Below are 17073 nucleotides of genomic sequence, written 5' to 3' on the forward strand. Positions count from 1 at the left end.
CAGAGTGAGTTCCAGGACAGCCAGGGCTACACAGAGAAACCCTGTCTCAAAAAAACCAAAAAACAAAACAAAACCAAAAAACAAAAAACTCCCCCCAAAACCCGTGCCAATCAAAAACTGGGCTTATGAATTGAATAGACAGTTGAAAGAAAGAAAAGAAAGAAAGAGAGACAAATGCCTAACATTGTTCTTAATTTATAAATAGTCCTTTAGGTAGATTTTTCTTTTCAGAAAGAGAGATGACATCTTACTATGCTACTTAAGCTGGCCCTGAGCATCTGGGCTTAGGAAGTCCTCAGGTCCCCTCCTCCTGAGAAGGGTGGAGAACAGGTGTGCCCCACCATGCCTCCTAAGATTTTACCTGAGAATGTAACTACCCGGCTACCTACCGCAGTGCCTGGTGCATTATGGGCACTTAACAGGTAGTGAGGTGCACTAGATTCCATAAAAGAAAGTCTCTGCCGAGCTGATCTCAGAAGGCATGTCTGCACACAGGTGCTCACTCACCTCCAGAGGATCGAATATCACTGCTGGCGCTATGATGCTGTTCATCTTGGCGGCTTTCTGGATGATCTGCTCTGCCTCTGCAAATCTCCTCTGGGATATCAGCCACCGGGGAGATTCTGGGATAAACCTGGAATTCATTTGCAGTGGTTCAGAACCATTTATAACCACAGGATTTGATGTTAGCGAGCATGCATGGCAAAATGTCTAGGTCATTTCAATATTACAAATACTCTATATAGCATTAAATAAATAAATAAATAAATAATATATACACACACATTTGTATATATATTTATTGTTTATCAGTGGTAAATCGATAAGGACACCATCCCACCCACAAAACTTTCCACCCAAAATTTATTCCTGCCTATAAGAAATGCAGGGATGGGAGATGGAGCAGAGACTGACGGAATGGTCAAGCAATAACTGGTCCAACTAGAGATTCATCCCATGGACAAGCATTAACCCCTGACACTATTAAGGACACTCTGTTGCAGACAGTAGCCTAGCATGGCTGTCTTCTGAGAGGCCCCACCCAGCAGCTGACTCAGATAGATGCAAAGAGCAACAGCCAAACATTGGATGGAGCTTGGGGACTCTTATGGAAGAGTTGGGGAAAGGATTGAGGGCCCTGGAGGGGACAGGAACTCCACAGGAAGACCAACAGAGTCAACCCTTGGGTCTGAATCACCAAGCAGAGAGCGTACGGGGGCTGGACAGAGGCCCTCTGCACATGTGTAGCAGATGTGCAGCTCGGTCTGCATGTGGGTCCCTAACAGCTGGAGCAGGGACTATCCCTAAAGCTGTTTGTTGCCTGTCTGTGGAATCCATTCCCCTAACTTGGCTGTCTTGTCTGGCCTCAGTGGGAGGAGAAGAGCCTAGCCCTGTAGAGACTTGATGTGCCAGGGTGAGGGGGACACAGAGGGAGCGTGGCATCTATGCTCTAAGAGAAGGGGAGGGTGAATGAGTGGATGGACTGTGGGAGGGGGGACAGTGATCGAGATGTAGAGTCAATGAAAATTTTAGAATGCAATGAAAGATTTTTAAAATTAAAAGAAAGGAAGGAAAAAAGGAAGAAAGAAGAAAGGAGAGTGCCCAAAACTGAAAACAGAGTTAAAGACACAACCTAACAGCACCAGCTCCACAGACAACATGGAAATACGTAGGCAGGAGACTGGAGTGGGAAGTCTCTGGAAGAAGGCTAGCATTCCTGAGACAGGCCTTGGACAGTGCACACGCCCACTCACTGAGATGCAGAGCCCTGGACGTCTGGCGGCACCAGGGCGAGCTGCAGTAGAGAGCGTGCAGATGCAGATGCGGCTAGGTGAGCGGTGGGCTTATCTCTGGGGCGCCTGCCTGCCATACAGCAGAGGGCTGGCTGGGAATGGCGGTTGTACTCACCACCACAGGGGGACACAGAACAGCCCGGGCACTGTCAGTGCCAGCAGCAGCATCCTCCAGTCTCGGATGAAGTATGCAAACAGCGGCAGGACCATGTAGCCAATTGCAAAAAATGTACAGACTCCTAATGTGGAGAAGACGATGCGAACCGACTTGCTCAGGATTTCAGTTCCTGTTCGAAACAATGGGCAGTATTAGCATTTCTGCTCTCTTCAACATTTGCCTTTTTGAGACGGGGTCTCTTTCCAGTGCTGGGGATTCAACCGTGGATGTTTGACAAGGGCTCTACTAATAAAACTACTGCCTTCTCACAGTGCAGTGTTTTCAGAGGAAGGCCAACGAGACACAGAGACTGTCTTGTTCAGGAGACAAGAAGTGGCTCTTTTAAGACACCGTGGAGTCAGGCTGTGAAGGCTCGTCCACAACTCTCATGTATATGTGAACACTCACTGGCCTGTGAGACAGCAGTGTCTCTCCCAGCTCTCAGGACACACCCTGTCCTTGAACCCTGAGACAGGAGCCAGCTGCCTCTGGAGTTTTTCAGAGCTGGCGCCCAGCCCTGGAGCTGATGTACTCTAAAGAGATAGTGATGTACTCTAAAGAGATAGTGATAGAGAGAGTCCCTGTAGGTGACAGCTCAAGTGCAAGGCACATACCCAGTGACCAAAGCAACGGCTTGAGGCCACATGCAATTGGTTCTGTCTCGAGAAGGCCAAACCTGCATGTGGTTTCTGTTCTGTGCAGCAAGCAGCACAGCAGGACACTGAGCAGCAGGTCATCAGAGATGGCGTCACTTAGGATTCTAGCACAGCATCCTCTGTCATGGAGCTTTAGCCCTTTCTAGAATCTACTCTGGGCCTTCTGACCTGAAGGCAGACACATAGCTGACAGCAAGAGCTTTATTTTTTTTTGTATAGGACTTGCCCATGCTACAACATTAGTAATATTGATGGTCAACTCGAAGGATCTAGAATCACCCAGAAGACTTTGAGCATGCCTGAGAGTTTCTGGATTGGATTAACTGAGCTAGGAACACCATTTGTAAATGTGGACAGCACCGGTGCATGGCATGCGATCCTTGACTGGACAGAGAAGGAGGAAGTAAGCCACACCCTTAGTGGTTCCCCTTCTGGTAATTTTCTTTCAGTTTCTTGAGAGCTGAGGCTGGGCATCTCATGATCGATCCTCTCACAGAGCGACCAGATTTCTAAGCCCAGAGCCATCCTTCAGCCTGTAGACTCATTCCGAAGGGTGTTGTTGGATAACTCTGGGTTTCATGAGTGTCATTTCCAGATGTTTCCTTATTCTATGAATGAGTTTAGTCTACCATGACCTGGCTGTCTTTAGGTCTTTGGCTGGGATTATAATATGGCAATGAATGGGCATGTGGTATGTGTGTGTGTGTGTGTGTGTGTGTGTGTGTGTGTTTGTATGTTTGTGTGTATTCTTCCTAAGCAAAAATCTAGAAGCAGAGAATTTGATCATGGAAAAGAAACACACACAGGGCCCATTTATCTGTGAGGCCAGGGAGAGAAACCGTAGCCCTGGGACATGGTCTGAGAGCAGACAGTAACACACTCAGCACGATTTGGTCATGTACCAGGTACCAGGCAAGGACAGAGCTCTGCAAGCCTGTGGATCACAGTGGACTGTACAAAAAAAAAAAAAAACTAAAAAACAAAAAAAAAACAAAAAAAAAACAAAAAACTCCTTAATAGATTCATGGCTCTTTAACTCTGAGGACCTCTCCCTTCCTTATGCACTGCTGTCATTCGAATGAGGAATGTCCCCCACAGGCTCATGCGTTTGGCCACTTCGCCTCAGCTGGTGGCACCACTGGGGAAGGTGACGGAGCCTTGCTGGAGGAAGTCCGTCTAGGGGTAGGCTTTTAAGTTCTACAGTCTGACTCCACTTCCTTCTCTCTCTACGCTTCCTATGTAGGGAGAAAATGTTGTCACTCTGTTTTCTGACTGTCATGTCTGCCTCACAATCCTTCCCCACCATGAAAGACAGTAGACCCCTGGAACTGTAAGCTAAAAACAAACCCTTCTTTCCTTAAGTTGCTTGTTGTCAGGGAATTATATCACAACCACAGAGCAACAACCAAGATGTACATAGTCACCAACATTGTCACTGTCACTGTCTTTATTACCATCACCACCATCACCACCACCACCATCACCACCATCACCATCATCACCATCATCACTACCACCATCACCACTAGCATCATCACCATCACCACCACCATCACCACCAGCACCACCATCACCATCACCACCACCATCACCACCATCACCACCATCACCATCATCACTACCACCGTCATCACCACCATCACCACTACCATCATCACCGTCATCACTACCACTGTCATCACCACTACCATTATCATCATCACTACCACCATCACCTTCACAGCCAATGCCTGTCTGAGTAGTTCTTTAAGCCCTACTTCGGGGTAAATGCTTATATAAACAATCCCTTTGACCCTTATCTTACAAACATTCAACTGAGACATAAGGCGTCGAAGCCACTTGTCTACAGTCCTGTGTATGTAACAGTGGCACAAACTGGAAGTGGCAGCTCATAGTTAAAGTCCCAGAACTCAGCAAGTGAAAGGAGGAAGTCAGGGAGCTCTTTGGCCGCATAAATTCCTAGCTCAATGCCAGCGTGGGCTATAAGAGACCATGTCTCAAAAAACACGGACAAATGGGGGGGGAGGTGGCTCTGTGGGTAAAGTGCTGGCTGATCAAGCAAGGACCCAGGGGCTCAGGTGTATGCTTATTGAAAGGGAAACAGAGGGACTGGAGGAAACAAGCTTTAAACACGTCTAAAGAGATGCTATAGCAAGGACGTCAGGGGCGGGGTGGGGTGGGGTGGGGTGGTGGTTGGGTGTTGATGTTAGACGTCTGGAAAACACTGAATTCGTGCATCAGTCAAGGCAGGCCGTGCTTAGGCTTTCTGTAGACAGGGAACCAGAGGACGCTGTTGCGCTGCAGGAGAACCAGCAGCCACCCCTTCTGTCCTTCCACCACTTCCTCCCTTGCTGGGGAGCAGTTCTTTACAGGGGATGAAGGAGAACCACTGCTAGCATCTTACCCCAAAGTCTGTAGACAGGCTGAGGCTGCTATGCGGGAAACTGACATGGGGCCTAGAAAGCTGGGGTGGGAGAGGGTCACAGACCCTGACTTTGAGTCTTACTTCCTTCCCTGGGAGGTGCATCCACTGGAGGTTGCTCTGAGGAGCTCAAGTTTCACTTGCCTTTTGTATTACCCTAAGACTCTTGCAAGCCTAGTGAGGTTTTAAGAGCAGCCTAGACCAATGGTTGGCTGCGAGCATCCACCTCTGTGTGTGTCAGACTCTGGCAGAGCCTCTCAGGACACAGCCATATCAGGCTTCCATCAGCAAGCACTTCCCAGTATCCATAATAGAGTCCAGGTTTGGTAACTGTATATGGGTTGGATCCCCAGGTGGGGCAGTCTCTGAATGGCCTTTCCTTCAGTCTCTGCTCTACACTTTGTCTCTATATTTCCTCCTGTGAGTATTTTGTTCCCCCTTCTAAGAAGCACTGAAGCATCCACATTTTGGTCTTCCTTCTTCTTAGGCTTTATATGGTCTGTGAATTGAATCTTGGGTATTCCGAACTTTTGGGCTAATATCCACTTATCAGTGAGTACATACCATGCTTGTTCTTTTGTGACTGAGTCACCTCACTCAAGATGATATTTTCAAGTTCTATCCATTTGCCTGTGAATCTCATGAAGTCATTGTTTTTAATAGCTGAGTAGTATTCCATTGTGTAAATGTACCACATTTTCTGTATCCATTCCTCTGTTGAGCGCGGGAGGGGGAGGTCCCCGATGGAGGAGTTGGAGAAGGGACTGAAGGAGTTGAGGGAGTTTGCAGTCTCATGGAGGGGACAACAGTGTCAACTGGCCAGACCCCCTCCCCAGAACTCCTGGGGACTGGACCACCAACCAAAGAATACACATGGAGAGACCTGTGGCACTGGCCGCATATGTGGCAGAGGATGGCCTTGTTGGACATCAGTGGGAGGAGAGACCCTTGGGCCTGAGGGTGTTCGATGCTCCAGTGTAGAGGAATGCCAGAGTGGGAAGACGGGAGGGAGTGTCTGGGTGGGTGAGCACCCTCATAGAGGCAAGGAGAGGGGGGATGGGATAAAGGATTTCCAAAGGGGAGACCTAGAAAGGGGAAAACATTTGAAATGTAAATAAAGAAAATATCCAATAGAAAGAAAGAAAGGAAGGAAGAAAGAAAGAAAGAAAGAAAGAAAGAAAGAAAAATGTGTAAAGCAAGCACAGTCCAGGTTTCCCCCTTTCGGCTAGTGTTTATTCACAATAAAATAATGGCTTTCATGAAAAGAAAAAGAAAAAACAAGAGCAGCCTAGAAGGCTCATTTCTGCACTGCTTTGAGAACAATTCAGGCTCTGGAATCAACACAAAGATTAATCCCCAAGATGAACTTTTACCATCACAAGCACCCAGATTCCCAGATCCTGGAAGATCAAAGTTGAAGGAACTTCTCAAATGAAAATCTGTTGGGTTCAAATCTGGCTTTGAAGGGAAAAAACAAAAACAAAAACAAAAACAAAAACAACAACAAAAAGCCTGGAATGCAGATAGCTATTTTATTCCTGAAACAGCAGAGGGCGCTGCTGCGCTGCAGAAAAACCAGCAGCCACCATGTCTGTCCTTCCTCGAAGTCCTCCCCTGCAGGAACTGCCTGGGACTCCATCTGTTCTGGGAACACTCAGAACACTCAGTTTTCAGTGACAGTCTTAGGCCTTCAGACCTGAGAGCATAACACAAGTGTTATCCCAGAACCTAATGTTAGCAGTTTCCCTCTGAGCCCTCTAGAGTAAGAAGGGTGGATGCAAGCAGACAGGGGCCCCTGCGTCTGCAGAGACTTCTCTATTACTTGACACACCTAAGCTCCAACCCACCCTTGACCTGGCCCTCTTCTTCTCTACCCTGCATGAGAGGCCATGGCCACGCGGGGAGGAGGGAGGGCTGCGGAGGGCAGGGCCAGAGCTGTGGTACTTGAGGGGGCTGTGGCTGTGGCTGCTGCTGGGCGGCTGGGTCTGTGGATAAAGTGCTTGCCATACAAGGATGAGGAAGTGAGCTCAAGTGCCCAAGACCCACCTAAAAGAACTGAGCACTGTGGAACACGCCTGAAATCCCAATGCTGGTGGGACAGGTACAGGAGGCCCCTGGGGTAAATTAGCCCGAGAGCTCCACGTTTAATATAAGAGCTTATGCCAAAAAATAAGGTGACTGGTTAGTTGGTTGTCTCAGTGCTAGTCCTGATCATCTGAGGTGACTTCCAGGGCCCAGCGTGGTGGGAGGAGAAAGTGAACTCCCACAGTTTGCTCTCTGTTCTTCACACGTGTGCTATGGCTTGTGCGCATCCCCTTCCACATACAAAATGAACATTAATTTAAAAAAAAAATAGGCAAAGAACAATTGTGAAGGGCACCCAGTGTTTCCCTCTGCCTTAACCTGCCCAAACTCCTGCGCTCATACTTATGCATACATACACACACAGACACAGAGATAGACAGACCGACAGACACACAGAGACACAAACACACACACACACACACACAGAGAGAGAGAGAGAGAGAGAGAGAGAGAGACTGATAGACACACAGACAGACAGACACACAGACACAGACAGACACACACAGAGACAAACACAGACTGACACACAGACACAGACAGATAGGCAGACAAAGACAGACAGACAAACACACACACACACACACACACACACACACACACACACAAGTTAAATACATAAAAAGCATGATGAGGCTGTCTGTCATAGGCCACTCCTTGCTCCCAGCCTGGGCTGCTCTGGCTTTGTCCTTCCGTCCAGAGGGACTTTCATGTCCCACCCCTCTCAGGTCTTACATAACTCACTGCTTGCAGCTCTTTTCTTTCTACACAAACTTCTCTGACATCTACAGAAAGAATAATTTCTTATGGTGAGGGTTTTGTTGTTGTTTTGTTTTGTTTTTATGAGACATGGTCTTGCTACCTAGCCCAAGCTATCCTAAAACTGATCATTCTCCTGTCTCTGTCTCCTGAGAACATGTGTGCATCCCCACAGATAACCTCAGGAAAAACCCCTGTCCCACTTCCCATCCTCGTAAGACTGAGAACTGCTCGTTTCATGCCAGGGCCTGCTTCATATAGGGCTACCTATTGAGCCACACGGGACCATGTGGCTCCTGCTTGCTCTGTCTCTTCCTGTGACTCCTCTCTCCTCAGACACGAGGCTGGGCCCGTGGCAAGAGGCCCTTCACCAATAATTAAAGGAATGGAATTTGGACAATTCCACCTTGGCAACCTGACAGAGGGTGTGTATGTATTTGGCTAACAGAACATAAGAACAACAGAACTGGCCAAGGCCAGTGAGTCATAGGCTCTTGAGAGCAATCAGAACCACCATAGCCAGGTGTAGGAAAGGCTATTCAACCTGTATTATAGAGCACAATCAATAGTTATGCTGGAACAATGGGAAGAAACTGGGATAATGTGGGGCCAGCCGGAATGCTTGTGCTAAGTAATATAGGACTCTGTGTTTATTGTGCTGTGGGTGCTCCACTTCACCTCCTCTCACAATGTGGGTGTTAGAGAGTATATTGGTGGTGGGGAATCACACTTTTGAGAACACCTCTGAACAATTTCCATGAAGCTCACCTCATTTCCTCCCCCAGAAAAGCTGGGGAGTGTCCAGCCCTCCCCTTCCCGCAAGGCCTAGGAACGGATGACTTGCCCTCCCACAGCCTGGCCTTCCAACAGCAGGACTGTTATCAGAGAGGCACAGCTGTTCCGTGCAGAGCTCATATGCTCTGGATGTGGCCTCAGACTCAGGCCAGAGCAGATCTGCCCAGGTGGGACAAAATCCTGACACCTAACAAGTGCCTTTCCTTCCTCTGTATATGCCCCATCAACCCCACCAAGTCCCTTTGTAGGTCACCAGCCTTCTGCCTTCATAGCCCAGATCAAGGACTTCATATCCCTGTTGTCTCTCCCCCAGGACTTCCTGTCCCAAGTCCCTTGCTCCTGAAAACGTGTCTCTGCTTTTGTGTGGCTATTGTGTGGCTCAATATTCTGGCCCAATACCGATGGCCCCCTGTGAGCTCCTGTCCTACTGCGACTGGTTCAAGGTGCCCAAATCTGCAGTCTCCCCCACCACACACATGTATCAAAGGCTGAGGACACTTTGGATGCACACTCAGTGGCACCCTCCTCCCTCACCTTTTACAGGGTTTCGAGAAGGGCATCGAAATCCGAAAGTGATTCCTACCTAGTATGAAGGCCACCACATAGTTGGAGATCTGGCCCATGCCCACGATGGCAAATAACACAGTGAACATCTCCCAGCTGGTTGAGAAAATCTGCACGAAGCTGAATCCAGTCTGCACGGCCATGGTTGCAAAGAGGACTTTCTTTCTGCCAAACCTAGGGACAGAGCATAACACTGTAATTCAAGGTCAGTTGAGACACGAAGCCTAGCTTTGCTGGAGGCTCTGTCTTGGGTCAGGACTAAGGCAGATGTATGTTTGCTCCTCTCTCTTTTTTCCTTCCCTGTGACATTCTGCTAGCCTCCTCCCTGAAGGCACATCCATCTGCCCAGGAACTACCTTCCGAGGTACCAAGCCTTGCTTCTGGAAAACACGCAGGACATCTTCTTTGAGAATCACATTGACTAATCAATCTTTAGAAGGATCTGTAGGAGGGCTGGGGTGGGGTGTGGCTTAGTGAACAGAGTGCTTGCTCAGCATGAAGGAAGCGCTCTGGCTTTGAGTCCCAGAATGGGAAAAACTGGGTGTGGTGGGGCACATCCCAGCACTTGAGAGGTTGAGGCAGGAGGATCAGGAGCTCAAGGCCACTGTTCCCTACATAGCAAATCTGAGACCATCTTCAACTACCCTGGGCCCGTCTCAAACAAAACCAAACAAAACCAAACCCTTCGAAGTGCAGTTTGAAGACACTTCTTCTATCACCCACATGGGAATTGTGTAAGTTTAGAAACTCCCTCAAGACCCATTGCTTCTTAACCTTGGCTGCACTTGGAACCACCCAGAGAGCTTTTAAAATGACAGACGGTCCTTGACTTACAATGGTTCAGGTTAGGACGTCATGACTTTACAATGGTGGGTAAGTGCAGTGCACTCAGTTAGGATACCTGCTTGGAATTCTGCCCTTGAATTCTCTCCATTCTCCTGGCTGGACAGGGATATGGCCTGTGGACTTCTCTGTCTGAGCCGAGCAGCAACAGTGAGCTACACAGCTGACAGTGTGTGGAGACAACTGGTCCTCTACAGTTGGCTGTTTGACGGGCTAGCATGAGGTATCAGGTGTGTGTAGAGTTTTACAATCTAACATCTCTTCAGTTTTGGATGGGCTTATCGGTACGGGTCTTAGGGAAAGTTAAGAGCATTCCCACTCATGCCAGCACCCCACTTTGCCCAGGTCTTATTTATCTGCAATGCAGTGCGAGTATTGGGGTGTGATGAAGTTTCCCAGGTGTATCTATGTGACTCTAAAATTGAAAACAACTGCTTTATGAGGTGATGTCATTCTCAGCCATGTCTGTTTCGTTGCTGGTCAATTTAAGCATTAAAATTTCACTCTGGTAATGACCCATGGGCGGGAGGAGGATGGCCTGGGCAGGAGCTTCCTGCCTCATTCCCACTGGGCTTTAATGCTTTGGGGAGGGTAAGATCCCCAGGAAACCTTGTCCAACACTGCCAGTGAGCACTCCTGCCTGCCGTGGCCACAAGAGACTAGAGCAGGTAAACACAACTTGGGATACTGCAATCTTGTCCTCATGAAGCCTGCAAGCTCTGGTGGCCAAAAGCCAGCCTGGGTCAGTTCTGTGGCTGCAGGCCCAGCCATGGCTCAGCTCCCAGGCTCAGAGAGTGCATAGCAGGGGCTGCTTGGCTTGACTCTAGCTTTTGGCTGTTTGTGCAGCTGATGACTTGTCACCTACCCCCTACCCTGTCAAGAGTTGAGGGGCAGAGTGTAAGGCAGTGGTGTTAGCAGCGCCCTCGTCTGTGAAGGGCGTGTGGTCCAAGGGCTCCACTTTCTAGTGAGGTTGATACTTCCATCTCTCTGGCCAAAGGCCCGTGCGTTCAGCCCGGGAGCGTGACAGGAGTGGGGCTTGGCAGGATGCTGAGGCTAGAGTTACGCGTCAGTACCGTCTGTGAAAGACTTATTTATTTACTTTGCTAGTTTGTCACTCAGTAGATAGGCAGGGTCTTGTCATGTAGGGGTGGCATAGTCAAGACTACACAGTAGATTTATCTAATTAGTTAGTCAGATAGGGTCTTGATATAGAATCCATGCTGACATCGAACTTGTAATCCTCTTCTCAGGCCCTAGCATCCTCCTACTATTTACCCAGTGCCTAGAGGGTTCTTCTCTGTGTAGAAAGCCCGTGAATTTGGTCTTATGTCAAGATAGGCTGACATGATAAATAGCTACACCCATCCAGTGTCCTTACCTGTCTGACAGCTGCCCGGACACGAAGGAGCCGCAGAGAACGCCTACGAAGAACAGGGAGGTGGTGAGGGGTGTCTTCCAGTCATCCTCACACACCAGATTCCACTGCCAACAAGACAGCATGCAACGTGAGCCCAGTCCTCCAGCAGGACCCACCCGTGCCCCACTCCAAGGAGCGCCAGATGGATGCCAGGTGCACTGCCCTCTCTTGTGCCAGCCTGCTGGCTCTGTGCAAAGGGTACAGGCTGGATAGCTCTGGGTTTGGCTCCGCCATTCAATGTGGCAAGTAGCTTGGGGGTGTGCCACTGTCCCTCACTGAGATGTAGCTTCCTCTTCAAGAGGAAGGAGATGGCCTCAACGTACTTATATAATGTATCAAGAAGGCCAGCGAATGCTCAACCACAAAGCAGTGTGAAGCAAAGGAATCCTCGTCCTTTTGAAGCAGCCTAGCATGTGGCGGGGCAGGGCAGGGTGGGGTGGGGTGGGGTGGGGTAGGGTAGGGGGGTGGGTTTGAAAAGCCAGGAAAGTAGGGCATAAGACATGGCCAGTTGGTCCAAAAGTAAAATGTCATCTCCTTTGCTGGAAATTGAAAATAGCCCCAGTACCGGGTGAGTTTATTTTTCTTAAATCAGACTTCTCTGGAAAGTGTTGGCTCCCTGATCGCCTAAAACCTCGATGGAGCAACTGACCCATTCCAGGGACCACTGTGCTAGCCCTTCCCGCCCTTTTCAAGGGTTGTCTAAGCTGCCTTCCTCAAGTCCTCTCCCCTCCTTTCCACTCAGCCTTTCCAACAGTATGGTCCCTCCCAGTCCACAAAGCCCTGTGGGCTGCTACCAAGCTAACAAGTTCCTGCTGCTAGATCCATAAAACTAGTTTCGGCTAGAGTTTCTGTTCCCAGATTTCCTCTGAAGTCAATTCAACGCAGTCTCAAGGGAGGCTACGGAGATTTCAGAGTGTGCTCGATGACCTTTGTTTATGTATTTTGGACTTGCAGTATGTATGGGAACAGGGTATCACAAGGTGATCCGGCCGAGGAGAAGGACCCTTGCCTCTGGCCTGTGGGGCAGTTCTGTTCTTATTCCCCATAGCTACTCTCAAAGTATAGTTGATTTAAATTAATTCACGCATATGCATCATTCCATATCTCATCCTGTGGCATAGAGAGGTCTTTCTCGAAACACAATTAAAGTAAAACAAAACAAAACAAAACAAATCAAAACAAATCATTAGCCAAAAAGCTAAGGCAATCAGGGCAAACAGAAAGTCAGGGAGGTTATAAAAACTCAGGCCAGGAGTCACACTAGACGGTCCTGAGAGGGTCCGCTCCTGGCAATGGGGTTTGAGAGCTGGCTTTACAGCCTTTTCCAGGCAGCTCCGCTTTAGGAGGGCATCATGACATTAAGCCTTCTGCAGAACAACAGCTTGCCTAAGTCCCGAGACTCAAGAATTAGCCCTTGAGACTTCCTTCCATGAAGGGTCAACTTCAGACCCCTGATGCTGATTGGGGAGTCAAAGATGGCTCTACAGAAGAAAATCATGGACAAGGAAGTAAGCTCTCTAACCCTCAGAAACAACCCAAGGATCAGTCTGGGGCAATTTAGACTGCGGTTGCCTCACCTCACGCTATGGTGTGACTGTTCATTAAAACTCCTTTCCAGGTGAAACTTAATCCCTATTGTAAGGCATTAAGCAAGCAAACAGACTTAATTCAATGATGGCACTTGGAGGTAAGAATTTGGAGTGGTGATAAGGGTGGGGCCTAATCCAAAGGAACAACAGCTTCGGAAGAGGACCTTCTTGATAGAAGGTTCTATCAAGACACAGCCACTGAACTTGAACTCCACCGTCATAACCTGGAGTTGAATAAGTCTTTGTTCTATACATGTGTTGGCATGTATGTATGGTTTGTTATATGTTTATATGTGTATTACATACATATTAGTGTGCATCTACACATATGGAGTGGGGGTAGAGGATAATGTCAGGTGTCTTCCGCTATCACTTTCTGCCTTATTCCTTTGAAATAGGGTCTGTCATTGAACCAGAAGCCCCCAATTTAGATAGGCTAGCTGGCCAGTGTACTCCCAGGATCTGCCTGTCTCCAGCCCTTAATGCACGGGTAACAGACATGTGCAGCCATGCCTGGCTTTTTTTTTTTTTTTTTAACCTGACTCCTGGGGATTTGAACTCAAGTGCATAAGCACTTGCACAGCAAGTACTTACTAAGCCATCTTGCCAGTCCAAACCTTCATTCTTTATAAATTACCCAGAAATGGGGCCAGTGAGATGGCTCAGAGTGTTAAGGAGCTTGCTGAGTAAGCCTGGCCACCCAAGTTCAATTCCTGGAGCTCATGGAAAGGTGGAAGGAGAGAACCAACTTCGCTAAGTTGTCCTCTGTCCTTCACCTGCACTCTTATGGTACGGCACCCCCCTCCCCATCAACCACCCACACTAATGTTAATAAATTAAATAAAGTTAAAAAATAATTACTCAGAAATAAAAATGGACCTGAGGTCCCCGAATGAACTCTGGGAGACAAGACAGACAACAAGCCTTCTACTGCTGTCCAGCCAGGCTCCTCTGCTTTGTCAGCCTATGGAGCAAAAGTAGTAGGCGAGATGTACGTGAATGAATGGGTATCGTCTTCCAGAGCTAGCTGGCCACAGCTTGGAAGGCAGCTTTGAATTCTAACCCTGACACAGAGAGACATCACTATATCTCCAAGGCAAGCCCACTCTACTTCCAGGAATGTTATACCAGGAGGCAATCACTTAGGACTATGGGGAGAAGGCTGCCATCACTGAGTTCAGCCATGCACAGCACCCAACAGATCTTACGTCCACAGAGGTGCTACCATGCTAGGCACCAATCATCACTATTCCAGCTGCATCTAGGAAGCCAAGAGCTTCCAAGGAAGACGTTCTCGGCTTTGTGGGTTTTTTTTTTGTTTGTTTTGTTTTGCTTTTTAACTCTTTCACTGTCAGGACTTTGAGAGGCAAAGAAAGGACTTTCGTGACAAACATGGTGGCGCACACCTTTAGTCCCAGAATTTGGGAGACAGAGGCAGGCAGATCTCTGAGTTCAAGGCCAGCCTGGTCTACAGAGTGAGTTCCAGGATAGCCAGGGCTACGCAGAGAAACCCTGTCTTGAAAACCCAAGCCAACCAAACAAACAAACAAATAAAAGGACTTAAGAGACCGAAAGGAAAGAGACAGGCAGTTGGAGGAGGTCCCAGACCCAGCAGGAGCAAAAACAGTGACTAGAACTCTATGTAATATGTAGTCCCAGTGCACACTGAACTTTCTGGACCCATGATTCAAAAACTGCAAGTACAAAAATTGGATGACCTCCCCATCCTTTCTTCTTCTCTGTGTGTGTACACATACATGTTAGAGGTGGACATCAAGTATTGCACCTCAGGAGCCATCCACTTTATTTATTGAGACAGGGTTTCTCAGGAGACCTGAGGCTTTGGTCAGGAAAGCCTTAGGGATCTCTCTGTCTACCCATTCCCGGTGCTGGTATAGCAAACGTACTTCTACACTCTGAGCTTTTTCCCATAGGCTCTAGGGCTTACACTCTGGTTGTACTGCTTGCTTGGCAAACATTTTTTTGACTGAGTCATCTTCCTCACCTCTGGAATTAAGGGTTTCTAGCCAGGCATGGTGGCACAAGTCTAGAGGAGCAAGAGTTTTGAGGCTAGCTTGGGCTATACCGCAAGCCCTTGGCTGAAAATAAAGAAAAAAAAAGCTTTTAAAGAAAGAAAAATTAAAAACACACAAAGCAGAACAATGTGATCAAGTGTGGCCTTGTGTGGCCACTACACAGGTTGCACACCACGAAGCTAGCCTCGGGTGAGGGGATCAAACCTGTTCTCTCTGGACAGAAGGATGGGTGCTGGAGTTGGGGGTGAGATTGGTCCAGCTCCCTGCAACTCTCTTTCCTGGAGACCATGGCTGTGGATCTCTTTCCCCTCAGGGAAGGAAAGAGGTGCCCAACAAGGTGTCCCGACCAGCCATGAACACACAGTAGCCATATGGGGTCCTGCATGTCTTTCAGAACCTTGGTAAAGGTAAAGGTTAAACAATATGGCGGCCCATGGTTAGACCTGGGGCACTAGTTTCTTTTGAGAGCTTTTGTGCCCAAGGAGTCTCTTTGGAAAGCTGTGAGGGGTTTGGGTTGGCAGACAGAGCTTAGCTGCAGCTTGTGGGGCTTTAGTCCAGTAAACCAAGCAGTAGTCCAAAGTGAAGCCCTTCCACCCAAAGGTTTGTTGCTGGGGAAGCCACTCCCCGTGGTAGCAATGCTATAGTATATCTGTTAGAAGACCGGTTTCTCTTGATGGGACAGAACTGCTCAGTTAGAAACCCACAGACATGCTTCCAGTTAGAGGATCAGAACCTAAAGGCGGAAGCCTCAGTAACCAGCTGGCTGGCATCCCTTCGGGGATGTTCTTTTAAACCAAACATTACTGTTTCCAAAACAGGCTCCCCATCTCCTCTCTGGTGAAAGAGTGAAATGTGGCAACCAGCTGGCTAAGGCTATGCAGGGGGAGGGGTACCGGATGTTCACCCCCAGATCCTCAGGGTCTAAGATTGAGGTTCCTACAACAGAGCAGGGTGCCATCTACCTAGCTGGATCATGTCCTTCAAATCCAGTTTCAATAGATTAAAAACCAGGTCACAAGGCTATGAGGAACAGTCTGAGGATGTGGGTCCGTGGCAGAGTTCTTGCCCAGCAAACACAAGCCCTGGATTCAATCTTACACTGCTGGGAGGAAAACAAACAAGAAGAGATGAAAGGTCGCTCTTGGCTTCCTGTGCCTCCCAACATTCGGCATAGTGGGTTTTTGTTTTGTTTGTTAAGATGAGGTCTCAAATAGCCCACGCTGGCTTTGAACTTGCTATGTATCTGTGGATGACCTTGAACTTCCGATCTTCTCAAGGGCTGAGATTACAGACCTGTGCCACCACACCCAGTGACTATAGTCTCCTGGGTGCTTAGTGTACATGCTGTATTGCTTCAAGAGCTCTCTATGGGATAGGTACTCTTTCTTTTTCCCTTGTTTCATAAATGAATAAATGAAGGCATTGGAGCGATGAAGGGACCTGTCCAAATTCTTTTTTTAGTGGACTGATGAAAGGAATTAATTAATCGTTTGTTCAGCTGACATTAAATACCTGCCCCAGGCCAGGGTACCTGTTAGGCACAGGACATAGTTCTTTCCTTCATAAAAGCTCAAGGTCGAGCAAGACAGACCTGCTCTGCACGTGTGTCTGCATGAGGGCAACGTCCTTGTGAGTAGCAGGTTCTACTCTGAGCTACATCGTCCTTGCTCTCTAGCTAGAGGGAATGAAAAAGGCAGCCTCCCTTATCCTTCATCAGAAGGGTTCTGTTCCTATGCCTGGATAACGAGTAGACTCTAGAACGACATGGGGCTGGGCACTCGAGACATACCAAAACTGTTGATGAATGAATACTGACCAAAGCAGGAGTAACAGCAAAGTGTGCTTCTGGGACTAGGGAGTACCTATACTTTCAAGCACTATACTTGAAAGACACCTTTGATTTAGAACTCTCCCACTAGTTCAAGCCTGGCAGTTTCAGCTTGTTGCAGAAGCTATAAAA

The 17073-nt window shown here is 48.2% G+C and overlaps 1 protein-coding gene across 5 annotated transcripts in view; it reads right to left on the reverse strand.

The window, feature by feature from the left end:
• Positions 1-17073, reverse strand: part of Slc22a4 (solute carrier family 22 member 4) — a 45407-nt gene that overhangs the window by 14253 nt on the left and 14081 nt on the right. For 3 of the 5 annotated variants that reach the window (XM_031352265.1, XM_031352266.1, XM_031352267.1), the window contains 4 exons: positions 11450-11553; positions 9248-9402; positions 1909-2080; positions 508-634 (listed from right to left, as the gene is read on the reverse strand). In XM_031352265.1, coding sequence (XP_031208125.1) covers positions 508-634; positions 1909-2080; positions 9248-9402; positions 11450-11553 — 558 coding nt within the window. The remainder of the gene's footprint in view (positions 1-507; positions 635-1908; positions 2081-9247; positions 9403-11449; positions 11554-17073) is intronic. The other 2 variants (XM_031352269.1, XM_031352268.1) reach the window with 1 other exon arrangement.

This window comes from Mastomys coucha, unplaced genomic scaffold, assembly GCF_008632895.1.
Source record: "Mastomys coucha isolate ucsf_1 unplaced genomic scaffold, UCSF_Mcou_1 pScaffold5, whole genome shotgun sequence".
Taxonomy (NCBI): domain Eukaryota; kingdom Metazoa; phylum Chordata; class Mammalia; order Rodentia; family Muridae; genus Mastomys; species Mastomys coucha.